Source organism: Salvelinus alpinus, chromosome 11 (assembly GCF_045679555.1).
Source record: "Salvelinus alpinus chromosome 11, SLU_Salpinus.1, whole genome shotgun sequence".
In the NCBI taxonomy this organism is placed as follows: domain Eukaryota; kingdom Metazoa; phylum Chordata; class Actinopteri; order Salmoniformes; family Salmonidae; genus Salvelinus; species Salvelinus alpinus.
The window spans coordinates 29,836,830-29,854,982 of record NC_092096.1 but is presented as its reverse complement, the minus strand read 5'-3'; the positions used below and the strand labels follow the sequence as shown (position 1 = coordinate 29,854,982).

At 46.0% G+C, this 18,153-nt stretch overlaps 1 protein-coding gene and 1 long non-coding RNA gene across 2 annotated transcripts; one reads left to right on the top strand and one right to left on the bottom strand.

The window, feature by feature from the left end:
- Positions 1-361: 361 nt before the first annotated feature.
- Positions 362-5,780, bottom strand: LOC139533909 (uncharacterized). The gene is made up of 2 exons (XR_011666881.1): positions 5,673-5,780; positions 362-5,220 (listed from the first exon to the last, which is right to left on the bottom strand). It is a non-coding gene; the product is annotated as an uncharacterized lncRNA (long non-coding RNA).
- LOC139533908 (platelet glycoprotein 4-like) lies at positions 5,208-18,009 on the top strand. The gene is made up of 12 exons (XM_071332391.1): positions 5,208-5,377; positions 5,719-5,879; positions 6,233-6,380; positions 13,352-13,498; positions 13,704-13,795; positions 14,605-14,654; positions 14,896-14,965; positions 15,460-15,644; positions 15,975-16,093; positions 16,377-16,450; positions 16,545-16,599; positions 16,752-18,009. Exons 1-12 carry the CDS (start codon positions 5,255-5,257, stop codon positions 16,920-16,922), a joined length of 1,395 nt encoding a protein of 464 aa, XP_071188492.1. The 5' UTR covers positions 5,208-5,254; the 3' UTR covers positions 16,923-18,009.
- Positions 18,010-18,153: the final 144 nt, after the last annotated feature.

The window sequence follows — 18,153 nt, the reverse complement described above, 5'->3', positions numbered from 1 at the left end:
GCTACTGTGGAAGCGCCTGTCTCCACAGATCACTCCTACCATTGAGGACCCAGATGTGGGCAAGGACATTGAGGATGGTGAAAAAGGAGCTGAGACCTGCTGGACAGTGACTCTCTCTAGGCTGCTCCTGTACCCTCTAACCTCTCACCTGGGCAGCAGTCTAATTAGCTATACTGTCCTTCGCCTGAGTTGTGATGCTGTGAATGAACATTATAACCTACTGTCTACCGTAGGGGGCCATCTTCACAAACCAACACTCGACCCCCAAGCAGTAAGCTATTCAACGGAATATGCTTAAGCCCTCAGCAAGATCCAAAATAAAAGATATTGTGATTGTAATGAACACAAGGGGAGACAGAACTGGTTTCAAGCACAGGGCACAGCAGGTGTTTATTGCAAAGGACCACAGGAGGAGGCAGAAGGTCATACACAGGGGTCCAAAAGGGCAACAGTACAGGCAGGGAAAAGGCTAGTAACCTAGTCCAGGAGATCAGGCAAAAGGTAGATAACAGGAAATCCAATAGGCTAATGTACAGGCAGGGAATAGGCAAAAGGAATTGTTAGTGAGGAAGGCAAAAACTATCATACATGAGCGGCATAAATCACAGGGGGGAAAACCCCAGCGCTCAGAACAACATGTGTCACAATACAAACAATACCTCACAGTGATGGGGTGCAAAGAACTGAACTAAATAGTGTGTGATAATGACATACAGGTGAGTGAACAGGTGATTATAATTCAGGTGATTGGGATCTGGAGAGTGAGCTGCGTTCAGGGGATATAGGTGTTTGAGAGTGTGAGCTGGAAAGTGAGCTACGTTCAGGGGATCTACGTGTTTGAGGGTGTGAGTTGGAAGCAGATGTTACAGTGATATCAATTTTAAAAAATTAACTTGGCCATGAACGGGATCTTTTTCACTTACTAATACACTGGAGTCTTCAGTGTCCTCTCAGTTAAACTGCACAGGATCATGCTGGTGGAGAATACAAGTGAAGAGAACATAGTGATGAATACTCATTTGAAGCTCTGAACCCCTGAGTTCTTCGATAGCTCAACAGGTTAGTGCTGGAGATCAAGCCAACTCCAACATGGGTTTGAATGCTAGCTTTGCCCAAGATGTTTGTATTTAAGTGTTCTAGACATGTCTGGTTAAATATCACGGATGAGCCCTTGTCAGGTCTCAGGAGTGGCTCATGAGGTATATGCTGGGTTTTACACACCCAGCACTTCAAGGTCACTTTTCTTGCAATGTGGGTTTGAGCCCCACTCAGTCTGTCTCTCCTTCACGGTGAAGTGGGAGGAGGTGTTGCTGGATCCAGGATCTGGTAAGTGGGCTGGGGTTGCCCAGGATGGTGCACTGGTAGGGATACCCCATAGGGGAGGGGTAGATGGGGGCACTGGCTCCCCTGCGGATAGTGGGTAGGAAAGGAGGGGCTATTAGCGAAGGTGAAGACAAACAGGGGTATTAGAGAATCAGAAAGAACAGGACAAGGGCTAACGCAGGCATCTCCTTCATGTGAGGCATGGGTTCAAATCCTGCAATTATTATCTTCAAGCCTCTGATCATTTGCATGGTTAGATATGATGTCATGTCTCAATGGGTTAATGCACACTCATTCAATTCCTAAACAATCAGCTCATTGACAGACACTATGCGCCACAGAGGTACAGCTCACAGCACTCTTTAAAAAAAAAACTTTGACAGCTCTTCCAACCTATGTGAAATGAAAGCAAACGAGACTGATCTGAGAACCTTGCGCCTGTTAATAATCATGGCAGTAGTCTGAAATGGTAATGTTAGTCATACCCCAGTCTTGCAATGTCATTAAATATAACTGCATTCACTAGATTTAATTGCATACATCTTCTCATGTCATTTCTAATATATTGTAACTATTCCAAATTGTTTCACATGAAGAGAGGCATGTTTATGTGCCTGTTTGCGAAGCAAGGACCAAACATTGAAATAGGTTTAGAACTTTTATTGTGGAAATGGAATGGAGATGAGAATGAGAATTGGAGGGGAGGAAGCCAAGTTCTGTAGATGAAGGATCCAACAGGTGGACTGTAGTGTAATAACACATAATAACAAATAGCTGTGGTAGGCTGCTGTGGTGATGGTGTCATTCTGAAGTATCTCAATGTGAGAGACAGTCACTTCAACCAATATTTAACTGACAGTATTTGTTGTTGTTGACAATTAACATTTGCTTGATCAGCCTCTTTCAGATCGCAGTTTATTATGTAGAATGCACATGCTGCTTTGGCATATTGAACAAGGGATCACACGTAAGCTTTTTTCATTGGCCCAGGTTTGTGCACCTGTTGTAGTGATTCTTCAAGTGGAGTTTGATGCCCTCCTGTGGATTAAATATATTTAAATAAAAATGTGTAATTCAGCAGATGCTCAAATCCAGAGCGATTTACAGGAACAATTAGGGTTGAGTGCCTTACTCAAGGGCAAATCAACAGATTTTTATTTAGTCAGCTCGGGGATTCAAACCAGAAACTTTTTGCTAACTGGCCCAACGCTCTTAACCACTAGGCTACCTGGTGTCCGTAAAAGCGAAGAACAGGGTGTGGCAGGTCAGGGGGGCAGAGGAGGCTGGTGGGAGGTGCCATAGGAGGATGTACTCATTGTAATGGCTGGAATGGATTATGTTGAACTGTATCAAACATATGGAAACCACACGTTTGAATCCGTTCCATTAATTCCAATCCAGCCATTACAATGAGCCCATCCTCCTAAACTCAGCAAAAAAAGAAATGTCCCTTTTTCATTATCTCTCAAAGATAATACATAAAATTCCAAATAACTTCACAGATCTTCATTGTAAAGGGTTTAAACACTGTTTCCCAATTTAATGAACATGCACCTGTGGAACGGTCGTTAAGACACTAACAGCTTACAGACGGTAGGCAATTAAGGTCACAGTTATGAAAACTTAGGACACTAAAGAGGCCTTTCTACTGACTTTGAAAAACACAGAAAGAAAGATGCCCAGGATCCCTTCTCATCTTTGTGAACATGCCTTAGGCATGCTGCAAGGAGGCATGAGGACTGCAGATGTGGCCAGGGCAATAAATTGCAATGTCCGTGCTGTGAGACGCCTAAGACAGCGCTACAGGGAGACAGGACGGACAGCTGATCGTCCTCGCAATGTCAGACCACGTGTAACAACACCTGCACAGGATCGGTACATCCAAACATCACACCTGTGGGACAGGTACAGGAGGGCAACAACTGCCCGAGTTACACCAGGAACGCACAATACCTCCATCAGTGCTCAGACTGTCCGCAATAGGCTGAGAGAGGCTGGACTGAGGGCTTGTAGGCCTGTTGTAAGGCAAGTCCTCACCAGACATCACCGGCAACAACGTTGCCTATTGTCACAAACCCACCGTCGATGGACCAGACAGGACTGGCAAAAAGTGCTCTTCACTGACGAGTCGCGGTTTTGTCTCACCAGGGTTATGGTCGGATTTGCGGTTATCGTCGAAGGAATGAGCATTACACCGATGCCTGTACTCTGGAGCGGGATCGATTTGGAGGTGTAGGGTCTGTCATGGTCTGAGGCGGTGTGTCACAGCATCGTCGGACTGAGCTTGTTGTCATTGCAGGCAATCTCAATGCTGTGCGTTACAGGGAAGACATCCTCCTCCCTCATGTGGTACCCTTCCTGCAGGCTCATCCTGACATGACCCTCCAGCATGACAATGCCACCAGCCATACTGCTCATTCTGTGCATGATTTCCTGCAAGACAGGAATGTCAGTGTTCTGCCATGGCCAGCGAAGAGCCCGGATCTCAATCTCATTGAGCACGTCTGGGACCTGTTGGATCGGATGGTGAGTGCCATTCCCCCCAGAACTGTCCGGGAACTTGCAGGTGCCTTGGTGGAAGAGTGGGGTAACATCTCACAGCAAGAACTAGCAAATCTGGTGCAGTATTAGGAGGAGATGCACTGCAGTACTTAATGCAGCTGGTGGCCACATCAGATACTGACTGTTACTTTTGATTTTGACCCCTCCCCCTTTGTTCAGGGATACATTATTCAATTTCTGTTAGTCACATGTCTGTGGAACTTGTTCAGTTTATGTCTCAGTTGTTGAATCTTATGTTCATACAAATATTTACACATATTAAGTTTGCTGAAAATAAATGCAGTTGACAGTGAGAGGACGTTTCTTTTTTTTGCTGAGTTTATATGTCCTCCCACCAGCTTCCTCTGGGACAGGGATGTTAGTAAAGTAGAGATGTGGGACTGAGGGTCACCTGGAGGGAAGAGGAGGAACCTATTAACTCTAAGATAATAACACCTGAATAACGCATGTCAGTACGGTATTGCAATAATAAATACACCTGTTCAACAAAAGATGTAGGTCTGTATTTGTAACACCAGGGGGCATATTTGTGACACAGAATCTCCCACATACTGAATGACCTGACATTTGACCAAACCGAGGGAAAAGATAACGCCAATATCACTCAAATTTATGGCTGTCATAACCGTGGTTTGCCATAATCATATAATTAAGATTACGCATCTTCTTATTCTTCGTTATCAGCATGGGATTAATAAAGCTCTGCAAATTCCATTAAAAACATACAGTTGTGGATATATTATCTGAAAAGTACCCAATTTGTCTCCTCCGACACACCTCCAACAGTGACCATCTCATCTCTTCCTCTAAGCAGGGGGAGAGCATAAAGCAACCCACATCCCATCAGGAAATAATTTTAGAATATCCAGTTAACACAACATGATATACAGAGACCTGCTCTCTATTTACATTTACATTTAAGTCATTTAGCAGACGCTCTTATCCAGAGCGACTTACAAATTGGAAAGTTCATACATATTCATCCTGGTCCCCCCGTGGGGAATGAACCCACAACCCTGGCGTTGCAAGCGCCATGCTCTACCAACTGAGCCACACGGGACCACATTTAAAGGTACAGAAATCACAGTGCCTCTCAGAGCATCTCCTTCCTTCTTGACTCCTCCTCAGTTAAGCAGAGCTCTAATCAGCTGTCATATAGTGTAGTGATATCTTTTGGCCAGGAGTCATCATCACTCAACCTTTAACACCCAGCTGTCACATTATTATATACCTCTTATCAGTAGGTGGCCTAGTTTAGGACCAGCTACGTCTGCCTGTACTTGTCCTTCCGTCTCAGTCTCTCGGTCTCTCCACTGGCACGGCTGCTGCTGGAACCTACATACACCCACAGACAGAAACACACACCACCATGGATTGCTGTAACAAGCTGTGTGGGCTAAAGGTTGGAATTGGGGCTGGAATTGCGGTGGCCATATTAGGTATAATCCTTATCCCCGTGGGGAACAATATCATCCGTGAGACCGTTACAAAGGTGAGTGTCAGCTTGCTAGAGGTGTAAACATTGTGGAGGTGGTCAATCAAATGCATGAGAGGTGGGCAAGAGAAACATAGAAATAAGAGGATTTCTAAGAGGTCCATTTAGGAAAAAGTGGTTTTCTGCTAGCAAGAAAGGGACATGAGAGTAGATTCTAAACAGTAAGTGAAAGAAATATCTTCATTTGTTAAGTCTCTTGCATTAATAGGTCATATTTTCCAAATACATCTAAAAAGTTGACAGCCACTTTGGACATAACTTAAATAAATGAGTGAAAAGATTGCTGCTTTACCTAAAACCAGGGCACTGTACAGAAAGAGTCTGTCTGGTGAATGCAGGAATCGGTCATCGAGCCTGGGACCACAGCCTGGGACAACTGGGTGTCTGCAGACGCACCTGTGTACAGACAGTTCTGGCTCTTCGACGTGCAGAACCCACTGGACGTGGTGGAGAATGGGTCAAAGCCAAAATTGGTGGAGAAAGGGCCCTACACATACAAGTAGGTACCTACTCACTCAAATGTCTCTAAAAGATCCACAACATGATGTATATACGATGTGCATCATCTCTGTTAGGTGATTTCAACGCTGTATAGAGGGAGAAAACCTATGGTGTTGTTCATCTCCACTTTGTATTCTAAATATATTTGGATGATTTTGAATTATAAATTGCACTTTAATATCTACAATTCATATAGATGAAAAGAAAACACCTATATTTTACTAAATCTAATCTAGAATCGAATCTAATATGATATAATGTACGAGAGATTAAAAGTCACTGGGTGAGAAAGCAGGAGAACGAAAGGGAGGGTGGGTGCCACTCGTCCGTGTGTCTCTCTCTACCCATCAGGACGCGGTACCTGCCCAAAGAGAACATCACGGCCAACCCAGAGAGCCACACCATCTCCTTCCTGCTCCCTGCGGGGGCCATATTTGAGCCCTCCATGTCTGTGGGGTCTGAGGAGGACAGTGTCACCTCCCTCAACCTGGCTGTGGCTGTAAGTGGGTGACACCTCATTACCTTGTGATGGCTCTCTACCTGTCTGAGTGGATATTGTGTATTCCACCTCTGTCGGGGTTACTTTGTCTGGAGTAGAGAAACGGGACAATAAGGAGAGCTGGGGTTGAAGGGAACCAAGTGTCTGGAATGTATGAGCACTGTCACGTTCCTGACCTATTTCTGTTAGTTTTTGTGTGTTAGTTGGTCAGGACGTGAGGTTGGGTGGGCATTCTATGTTTTCTGTTTCTGTGTTGGTTTTGGGTTACCTGGTATGGCTCTTAATTAGAGGCAGGTGTTTGGCGTTCCTCTAATTAAGAGTCATATTTAGGTAGGCGTTGTCACAGTGTTCGTTGTGGGTGATTGTCTCCTGTGTCTGTGTTATGTCTTACACCATACGGGATTGTTTCGGTTGTTCGTTTCGTTTCGATGTAGTATGTTTCCTGTCCGTAAGTGTTACGTATTAGTTATGTAAGTTTATGTTCAGGTTTCGTATACGTCGTTTTGTTATTTTGTAAATTTGAAAGTGTTTGTGTTTTCGTGTTGCCATCGTCGTATTTATAATAAAGATGGCTTATTTCCCTGAAGCTGCATTTTGGTCTGAAGATCCTTCTCTCCTCACCTCGTCCGAGGATGAGGAGAGCGTCACCCGTTACAGAATCACCCACCAACACCTATCCAGAGCCAAGCAGCGGTGTAAACGGAGTAAGGGACAGCGAAAGAAGGAGGAATGGACTTGGGACGATGTATTGGACGGTAAAGGTTGCTACACATGGGAGGAGATCCTGGCTGGAAGGGATCGCCTCCCATGGGAACAGGTGGAGGCACTGAGGAGAGCAGAGGCTACTGGGTTGAAGAACCGGAGTTATGAGGGGACGCGTCTTGCACGGAAGCCCGAAAAGCCCGTGAGTAACTCCCAAAAATTTCTTGGGGGGGGGCTAAGGGGTTGTGGGCCAAGGGCAGGTAGGAAACCTGCGCCCACTTCCCAGGCTTACCGTGGAGAGCGGGAGTACGGGCAGGCGCCGTGTTACGCAGTAGAGCGCACGGTGTCTCCTGTACGAGTGCATAGCCCAGTGCGGGTTATTCCACCTCCCCGCACTGGTAGGGCTAGATTGAGTATTGAGCCAGGTGTCATGAGGCCGGCTCAACGCGTCTGGTCTCCAGTGCGTCTCCTCGGGCCGGCATACATGGCACCTGCCTTACGCATGGTTTCCCCGGTTCGCCTACATAGCCCGGTGCGGGTTATTCCACCTCCCCGCACTGGTCGGGCAACCGGGAGTATTCAACCAGGTAAGGTTGGGCAAGCTCAATGCTCAAGAGTGCCAGTACGCCTCCACGGTCCGGTATTTCCGGCACCACCTCCCCGCCCCAGCCTAGTACCTACAGTGTCTACACTACGCACTAGGCTACCAGTGCGTATCCTGAGCCCTGTTCCTCCTCCACGCACTCTCCCTGTAGTGCGTGTATCTAGCCCGGTGCCTCCAGTTCCGGCCCCACGCACTAAGCTACCAGTGCGTCTCCAGAGCCCTGTACACACTGTATATTCTCCCCCTACTAATCCTGATGTGCTTGTCCTCAGCCCGGCGTCACCAGTGCCGGTACCACGCATCAGGGGTAGAGTAGGCTTTGAGAATACAGTGTGCCCTGTCCCTGCTCCCCGCACTAGTAGGAAGGTGCTTATCATTAGCACGGTGCCTCCAGTTCCGGCACCACGCACCAGGTCTACAGTGCGCCGTATCCGGCCAGAGCCATCCGTCTCACCAGCGCCATCTGAGCCATCCGTCTCCCCAGCGCCATCTGAGCCATCCGTCTCCCCAGCGCCATCTGAGCCATCCGTCTCCCCAGCGCCATCTGAGCCATCCGTCTCCCCAGCGCCATCTGAGCCATCCGTCTCCCCAGCGCCATCTGAGCCATCCGTCTCCCCAGCGCCATCTGAGCCATCCGTCTGCCAGGAGCCTGCAAAGCCGCCCGTCTGCCATGAGCCTGCAAAGCCGCCCGTCTGCCATGAGCCTATAGAGCCATCCGCCAGACAGGAGCCGCTAGAGCCGTCAGCCAGACAGGAGCCGCTAGAGCCGCCCGCCAGACAGGATCTGCCAGAGCCGCCCGCCAGACAGGATCTGCCAGAGCCGCCAACCAGACAGGATCTGCCAGAGCCGCCAACCAGACAGGATCTGCCAGAGCCGCCAACCAGACAGGATCTGCCAGAGCCGCCAACCAGACAGGATCTGCCAGAGCCGCCAACCAGACAGGATCTGCCAGAGCCGCCAACCAGACAGGATCTGCCAGAGCCGCCAACCAGACAGGATCTGCCAGAGCCGCCAACCAGACAGGATCTGCCAGAGCCGCCAACCAGACAGGATCTGCCAGAGCCGCCAACCAGACAGGATCTGCCAGAGCCGCCAGCGAGCCATGAGCAGCCAGAGCCGCCAGAGAGCCATGAGCAGCCAGAGCCGTCAGAGAGCCATGAGCAGCCAGAGCCGTCAGAGAGCCATGAGCAGCCAGAGCCGTCAGCCTGCCATGAGCGTCGAGAGCCGTCAGCCTGCCATGAGCGTCGAGAGCCGTCAGCCTGCCATGAGCGGCGAGAGCCGTCAGTCTGCCATGAGCGTCGAGAGCCGTCAGCCTGCCATGAGCGTCGAGAGCCGTCAGCCTGCCATGAGCGTCGAGAGCCGTCAGCCTGCCATGAGCGTCGAGAGCCGTCAGCCTGCCATGAGCGTCGAGAGCCGTCAGCCTGCCATGAGCGTCGAGAGCCGTCAGCCAGCCATGAGCATCGAGAGTCGTCAGTCAGCCATGAGCTGCCCTTCAGCCTGAAAAGGCTAGATACCCAGAACTGCCCATCAGTCCAGAGCTGTCTCTCTGTCCGGAGCTGCCTTTCAGTCCGGAGTTGCCCCTCTATCCTGATCTCCCTCTCTATCTTTATCTACCTCTATAGTCTTATCTATCCCTCTGTCTTGGTTTATCTCTCTGTCCCGGTATTGTCATTATTAGATTTGTTATTAGGAGGATTTTGTGGGGGAAGTAAGAGGGTGGACATTCTTGAAGGGAGGGGGCTAGGATGGATTATGGTGGGGTGGGAACCGCGCCCGGAGCCTGAGCCACCACCGTGGTTAGATGCCCACCCAGACCCTCCCCTAGACTTTGTGCTGGTGCGTCCGGAGTTCGCACCTTGTGGGGGGGGTACTGTCACGTTCCTGACCTATTTCTGTTAGTTTTTGTGTGTTAGTTGGTCAGGACGTGAGGTTGGGTGGGCATTCTATGTTTTCTGTTTCTGTGTTGGTTTTGGGTTACCTGGTATGGCTCTTAATTAGAGGCAGGTGTTTGGCGTTCCTCTAATTAAGAGTCATATTTAGGTAGGCGTTGTCACAGTGTTCGTTGTGGGTGATTGTCTCCTGTGTCTGTGTTATGTCTTACACCATACGGGATTGTTTCGGTTGTTCGTTTCGTTTCGATGTAGTATGTTTCCTGTCCGTAAGTGTTACGTATTAGTTATGTAAGTTTATGTTCAGGTTTCGTATACGTCGTTTTGTTATTTTGTAAATTTGAAAGTGTTTGTGTTTTCGTGTTGCCATCGTCGTATTTATAATAAAGATGGCTTATTTCCCTGAAGCTGCATTTTGGTCTGAAGATCCTTCTCTCCTCACCTCGTCCGAGGATGAGGAGAGCGTCACCCGTTACAAGCACAGCATAAGTTATGGGGCCCTAGCTTTTACTGTTTTTACAAACCACAACTTATTTAGTTGTGAGTCTGGCTGTGGTGGTCTCAGTGTTATAGTGAATGTTTGGTTGAAGTGCACATGTACAGTGCCTTAGGAAAGTGTTCAGATCCCTTGACCTTTTCCACATTTTGTTACATTACAGCCTTATTCTACTATGGATTAAAAACTTCTTATGGCTGCAGGGGCAGTATTGAGTAGCTTGGATGAAAGGTGCACAGAGGTGCCCATATTAATCAGCCTGCTCCTCAGTCCCAGTTGCTAATATATTTATATATAAAACATTTATCATGTATTTTCTGGTTTCTGTTGACCCCAACATGGCGGCTAATTTGGCTATTGTTCTGAGCTCCGTCTCAGATTATTGCATGATTAGCTTTTTACGTAAAGTTTTTTTGAAATCTGACACAGCGGTTGCATTAACGAGAGGTATATCTATAATTCCATGTGTATAACTTGTATTATCATCTACATTTATGATGAGTATTTCTGTTGAAACGATGTGGCTATGCAAAATCACTTGATGTTTTTGGAACTAGTGAATGTAACTAGCCAATGTAAACTCAGATTTTTTGTTATAAATATGAACTTTATCAAACAAAACATGCATGTATTGTGTAACATGAAGTCCTATGAGTGTCATCTGATGAAGATAATCAAAGGTTAGTGATTCATTTTATCTCTATTTCTGCTTTTTCTGACTGCTATCTTTCGTTGGAAAAATGGCTGTGCTTATTGTGGTTTGATGGTGACCTAACATAATCGTTTGTAGTGCTTTCGCTGAAAAACATATTTGAAATCGGACACTATGGTGGGATTAACAACAAGAATACTTTTAAAATGATATAAGACACATGTATGTTTGAGGAATTTTAATTATGAGATTTCTGTTGTTTGAATTTGGCGCCCTGCACTTTATCTGGCTGCTGTCATATCGATCCCGGTAGCGGGATGCAGCCATATTAAATAGTTTTTCCCCCTCATCAATCTACACACAACACCCCATAATGACAAAGCAAAAACAGCCTTTTAGAAATTTAAATATCACATTTACAGAAGTATTCAGACCCTTTACTCAGTACTTTGTTGACGCTACAAGCTTGGCACACATATATTTGGGGAGTTTCTCCCATTCTTCTCTGCAGCTCAAGCTCTGTCAGGTTGGATGGGGAGCATCGCTGTACAGCTATTTTCAGGTCTCTCCAGAGATGTTCGATAAGGTTCAAGTCCGGGCTCTGGTTGGGCCACTCAAGACAATTCAGAGACTTGTACTGAAGCCACTCCTGTGTTTTCTTGCCAGGTTTCCTCCAGACGTGACACTTGGCATTCAGGCCAAACAGTTCAATCTTGGTTCCATCAGACCAGAGAATCTTGTTTCTCATGGTCTGAGACACTTTAGCTGCCTTTTGGCAAACTCCAAGTGGGCTGTCATGTGCCTTTTACTGAGGAGTGGCTTCCGTCTGGCCACTCAACCATAAAGGCTTGATTGGGGGAGTGTTGCGGAGATGATTGTTTTTCTAGAAAGTTCTCCCATCTCCACAGAGGAACTCTAGAGCTCTGTCAGAGTGACCATAAAAAATCCTTCGACCTCATGGCTTGGTTTTTCTCTGACATGCACTGTCAACTGTGGGACCTTATATAGACAGGTGTGTGCCTTTCTCAATCATGAATGTACCACAGGTGGACTCCAATCAAGTTGTAGAAACATCTTGGCCTCCCAAGTGTCGCAGTGGTCTAAGGCTGTGCCACTAGAGATCCTGGTTCGAGTCCAGGCTCTGTCGCAGTGGTCTAAGGCTGTGCCACTAGAGATCCTGGTTTGAGTCCAGGCTCTGTCGCAGTGGTCTAAGGCTGTGCCACTAGAGATCCTGGTTCGAGTCCAGGCTCTGTCGCAGTGGTCTAAGGCTGTGCCACTAGAGATCCTGGTTCGAGTCCAGGCTCTGTCGCAGTGGTCTAAGGCTGTGCCACTAGAGATCCTGGTTCGAGTCCAGGCTCTGTCGCAGTGGTCTAAGGCTGTGCCACTAGAGATCCTGGTTCGAGTCCAGGCTCTGTCGCAGTGGTCTAAGGCTGTGCCACTAGAGATCCTGGTTCGAGTCCAGGCTCTGTCGCAGTGGTCTAAGGCTGTGCCACTAGAGATCCTGGTTCGAGTCCAGGCTCTGTCGCAGTGGTCTAAGGCTGTGCCACTAGAGATCCTGGTTCGAGTCCAGGCTCTGTCGCAGTGGTCTAAGGCTGTGCCACTAGAGATCCTGGTTCGAGTCCAGGCTCTGTCGCAGTGGTCTAAGGCTGTGCCACTAGAGATCCTGGTTCGAGTCCAGGCTCTGTCGCAGTGGTCTAAGGCTGTGCCACTAGAGATCCTGGTTCGAGTCCAGGCTCTGTCGCAGCCGACAGGGACGCACAATTGTCCCAGCGTCGTCCGGGTTAGGGGAGGGTTTGGCCGGCAGGGATGTTCTTGTCCAATCACTAGCAACTCCTGTGGCGGCCTGGGCGCAATGCACGCTGACCAGGTCGCCAGGTGTACGGTGTTTCCTTCGACACATTGGTGCGGCTGGCTTCCGGGTTAAGCGGACATTGTGTCAAGAAGCAGTCCGGCTTGGCTGGGTTGTGTTTCGGAGGATGCACAGCCTTCCTGACCTTTGTCTCTCCCGAGTCCGTATGGGAGTTGCAGCGGTGGGACAAGACTAACTACCAATCGGATACCACGAAATTGGGGAGAAAAAGGGGGCTTTAAAAAAACAAAAAAAGTAAATAAAATAAAAATAAATAAAAAGGATGATCAGTGGAAACAGGATGCACTTGAGCTTCATTTCGAGTCTCATAGCAAAGGGTCTGAATACTTATGTAAATAAGGTATTTCTGTTTTTATATGTTATATATTTGCAAATTAAAACCTGTTTTTGCTTTGTCATTATGGGGTAATGTGTGTAGATTGCTGAGGAGTTTTTGTATTTAATCCATTTTAGAACAAGGCTGTAACCTAACAAAATGTCAAGTGGTCTGACTACTTCCTGAAGGCACTGTAGATAACAGATCGGGACATTTGTATTCTATATGTTCAAGGATCTATGAGGTTAGAGGCAATAATACAACCATTTGTAGGACACAGCCCTCTCTCGCATGTCACCACATCAGTCATAAAACATTTATGTTGTAATCCTCTATCTGTATGAGCCGGGGAATCTGTAATATGCATGTGTGCTGACATTATGTAATGTACTCGTTTTGAATAATGGAAATGCAACTTCCTTTTTCTTCTCCTTCCTTTCAGGGTGGGTACAAGTTGTTTCCCCCATGGGCACTGGAAGCTGCAATAAAGTTAAACAATGTCTCACTCTTCCAGCGACGGACAGTGAGGGAAATACTCTGGGGTTACAAAGACCCCATTCTGAAAGGGACACTGGGACTCTTTTTTCCTGTAAGCTCACAGCATATCATTTTCATACACCTTCCCTATATAGAATAATACAAATTCTTTATTTCGTTTTATATGTACATTATTCCAAAAAATACCAATCTACATTATTTATGTGACATTCACTGAGAATGTAGGAATAACTTAATGAAATGTAATGTTGTGTAGCTACCTAACTGTACTATGGTGTGATGTGCTGTTTCCTCAGTACAACGGCACCTATGACGGGCCATACAGTGTCTTCACAGGCAAGGATGACATCTCTAAAGTGTCTATCATTGACAGCTGGCAGGGGAAAAAGTGAGTATCTTGAGCCTCAACACACTAAAGTTGGAGAGTTGTTGTTGAGGGTTGAATCGAAATAGTGCAATGAGTACACACTAACCTTCCCCCCATATCATAACAGGGACCCATGATGTAATTCTCTTACCATTATTCCGTTACCGGATGTAAATCCACTTCACCTACTGTAATATCAATAAAAAAAATAAAAAATAAACTGTAATTCTGTTAGAAAAATGTGCATCTGCACAGTTCTAGTAAATGTGTTTTTGTGACATTTTTTGTGTAAATTGTTCAAAGTAGTCCTTGTGCATAGAGTTGCATGGTTTGTTATTAAACTTTGAAATCAATGCTTTTTGTTTGGCATACATTTTAAAGTGAAACATCTGAGTCTGTTACCGTTATCGTAGGGTCCATATTGTCAATTCAGTCTAATGGCGTCATGGATTTACAGCATCATCTGTAGAATTCTCCTGGCAAACCATGTAAAACCACAGGTCTTTGGTGAGTGTAGGCAGGCGCGGACTGGCCATCTGGTATTTTGGGCAAAAGCCAGATGGGCTGGTCCATTTGTAGCCCAGTAGGCCCAGTAGGCCTGTCTAACTATTTTTTTTTGTGCCCCAAATAATTATCTGGCTAATAATGGGAGCCTCAAAGAAAAAAAATAGGCCGGTGTGGGGGCCTCAAGGAAAAAAATATGCTGGTATGTTTGAAATGCCACGGCCAAATTATTGTCCCAGTCCGCCCTTGATCGTAGGCAGTTTTTGTCTGGGTCGTATTACCCAATAACTGATGGCTTTACTGATGAGCCCATTTCTCTCTAATAGAAAGGTGTCTTTCTGGAACAACACATACTGCGACATGATCAACGGCACAGGTACAGTCACTCAAATACCCAGGCAGCAGACAACTTGCATTGCATCACTGTCTTGTTGAATTACATTTTACTCTATCATCACACAACCGAAACATTTCAAATGCGTAAGAAATCAATTAAGAACACTGGAGAATCCTTACTAAGTCATCTTATACTGCCATGGTTAATACTGTATATTCAATTCTATGTTCTTTACCATTGTTCTGACTAACTTTACCCTTGTTCTGACTATTTTCATCAGATGGCTCGTCATTCTCTCCCTTCCTGGACAAGAAGAAGCCTCTGTACTTCTTCTCCCCTGACATCAGCAGGTGGAGTGATCATTTACCTATTGGGGTGGATAGTAATGTTCAGATCTAATGAAGACTGGTGTCACGGTATACGAAGACAAGTGGAGATGATAACTGATTATGTTTTGCAGTGGCCCTAGTTTGTAAAGCAACTTCTATCAGCTTTAATCCTGTTCACTGCCGTCATACAGCCAATAGAAATGTACTACTTGTTTATCACCCCCCTTGAAGTCTGGAAGGGACTCTTCACTATGTCCTTTGGCCTAATATTCACAGACACTGTAGTCAGATCTGCAGCCATATGCAATGAGCATCTCAGAGTATTGCTGATCTAGGTACCACCCTCCATGCAATCTTATTCATTCATCTAAAAGACTAAACTGATCCCAAATCAGCACTCTTTATTCCCATCCTCACTTTTGAAGATGCCTTTCTATTCATGACCACAAGAGGTCAGGACCCGGCAAAAACAAAGAGCCTTGTCTCCTAAAAGCACTGTTCTTCAATGTCTTCAGGTCTGTGTCAGCTGAGTATGAGAGGAGCCTGGACCTGAAGGGGATCGAGGTGTACCGGTTCAAACTGCCCCCGCTCACCCTAGCCTCCCCTGCAGTCAACCCAGACAACCAGTGCTTCTGCACGGACTCCGTGGTCACTAAGAACTGCACATTGGCCGGAGTCCTAGACATCAGCTCCTCTCGTGGTGAGGGACACGGGCAACAGTCACTAACTGGTTCCTACACTGCTGGACATCAACCGGATGCAAATAATAATATGGTCTAATGATCTATTAGCACTGTATGAATGGCACAGAAGTCTAATAAATTCATATTTTAGTCATGTTAGCAGACACTCTTATCCAGAGAGACTTACAGGAGCAATAAAGGGTTAATATCAACTAGCATTTACTGCAGTTCCGTTCCACTATAAGCAGGTCCCAGAGTTCTTCCTGGTCAGGGAATACTGTGGGTTCTAAAGGTACTGTATGCAGTACCAGGTGATCAACGTGTCCACCTTTGATATTCTCAACCAGGACAACCAGTCTACATCTCCCTGCCTCACTTCCTGCATGGTAGTCCATACCTGGTTGAAGATGTGGAGGGCCTTGGTCCTAGTGAGGAGCATCACGTCACGTTCCTGGATGTGGAACCGGTGAGAGCCCTGCATCCATTCACCTTTCACCTCTGATCTCTAGGATATGTCCAATGACCTTCCCAACTATGCAGTCTTCTGTGCATATGCTAACGCTCCCCAAAAAAGTCTCAGCACGCATGGTATTCATGGTATTCTTGTGCTGTTCTCTCAATAAGCGACATCCCCTTGCTCTCGCATCTATTTAGATTTTGACAGATCCTGATTGTCTGTTGCTGACGTGTACAGTACAGTAGGCCTAACTGCTGTGGGAATAAATGTGTTTGGTGTTTGTTTCCGTCAGACCACAGGGTTCAGTCTGAGGTTCGCTAAGAGACTGCAGGTGAACATGATGTACGGCCCCTCCAAGATCATCACGTAGGTTTAATGTCTTTAATATTTTCCCGTACTTTACTATTGCATATACAGACACTCATCCAAGGATATCTCTCTCTCATTACATATTCTCCAGGGTGTTAAAGAAAGTGAAAGATTACACCATACTCCCTATAGTTTGGCTAAACGAGGTAAGTCATTTGAGCTGTACTTACTGCTGCCAGGTCTTCCTTCTAAAACGTTTTAACTTGCGTTTGTTATTGCATATTTCCAAAGTATTTTCTAAGTATATAACCTCTCGTTTCTGTAATTGCTATACCTCAACGACTGCCTGTTTCTACAGACGGCATCCCTGGATGACGAGACAGCGGACAGGTTTAAGAAGGAGCTGTTATCTCGTGTTGACATGCTGGAGACGGTGCAGTTCACGCTGATAGGCTTAGGGTCAGCAGCCTTTGTGCTCTGCATAGTGGCCCATTGTTTGGTAAGCAGAAACAACAACAAGCTTGTGTGACAGGGACAATGCTGCTGTACAACAGAGGAACAGCGGGGGTACAAGGATGTCAGTGTGCTGTAACTTGTCACTTTTAATATCATGCACGTTCATCATTTGTGTTATTTACAATTTCAAAATTCTCGCTCTGATACATAGCGAGGATATATTGTAGACATTGTGTGAGTTAGAATGTACTTCTTTTTGTACAAATCATTATAAACTGTTCTTTCATGTTATTGTAATTTGATTTGCACACACCTCCCTGCTAGATTTTGGTCAGGGATCTTGAAGCTAGAATATACGGCGTTTGAAATTGCTATAACATTCATGACTCCAATAAAAATAAATCAATGCCGATTCAAATGTATTCAACTTAAGCTCGGCTCACACTGAAGTTGAGCCATGAATATCAATTGAGGCAGGAACGGGGAGGAAGTAAAGTCATTTTTTAATGATACCCTGCTTCTCAAGGGGTCTTAAATAGGATTATGACACGGCATGAGTCTAGCAAAACTGTCCCACATCCCCATGTTCTCTCATTACTGGAACAACTCGCTCTATTGTACATTTGAAGCAACAATTATTCAGTGTCTCTTTCACCTCATGTGGCCCGTAAATCAAAATGAGAGTGAAAACACCCCCATACCAATGATTATTCTGTGGTTTCTGCATGGCACTTAGGTTTGTTTGGTGAGAAAGCACTGTTTTTGGTTTTAGGGTGTTTAAAATGACAATTTCCCTGTTCCCGGGGCTCTTTGATACCTCTGTCTACTCTAGATTGTACAGTAACAGTGGAAAGTGTTTAATTGAGATTGAAGGAGACATCTTTACTTGCCTTAGTGCTCCTCAGCTCTCTAGCCTTCTCTGTACCAGCGCACTCTAAAGCAGCCATTTTCTTTCTACGCCATATTTTCTAAGATGTGTGGCTGTTTGAAAATGAATATTAAATACTGAATATGAATCTACAAATGGAAACTAACCAATATGCAATGCTAGTTCTAACAGCAGCTACTGATATCTTCATTTAAATATTCTGAAGGAAAGTAGGCCAGGCCTAAGTATAATTTCTCAAGTATTTAAACTTGTGGGCACCTAATAAATCACATTGTAAATCTATTCAGCTTCACTTGGAGTCATTACACTGTTTCCCAGAATTCTTTCCCGTTTCCCATATCCACCCCATTTGCATGGGCAGCTTCTTCCTACCCATAATTCCTCAGAATTAGCCGCATTCACGTGCTAGTCGGAA

Coding starts and splice junctions, on each gene's coding strand:
- LOC139533908 (XM_071332391.1), top strand. CDS start 5,255: ATGGATTGCTGTAACAAGCTGTGTGGGCTAAAGGTTGGAATTGGGGCT. Junction 5,378..5,718: donor TCCGTGAGACCGTTACAAAG/GTGAGTGTCAGC, acceptor TGGTGAATGCAG/GAATCGGTCATCGAGCCTGG. Junction 16,451..16,544: donor GGCCCCTCCAAGATCATCAC/GTAGGTTTAATG, acceptor CATATTCTCCAG/GGTGTTAAAGAAAGTGAAAG.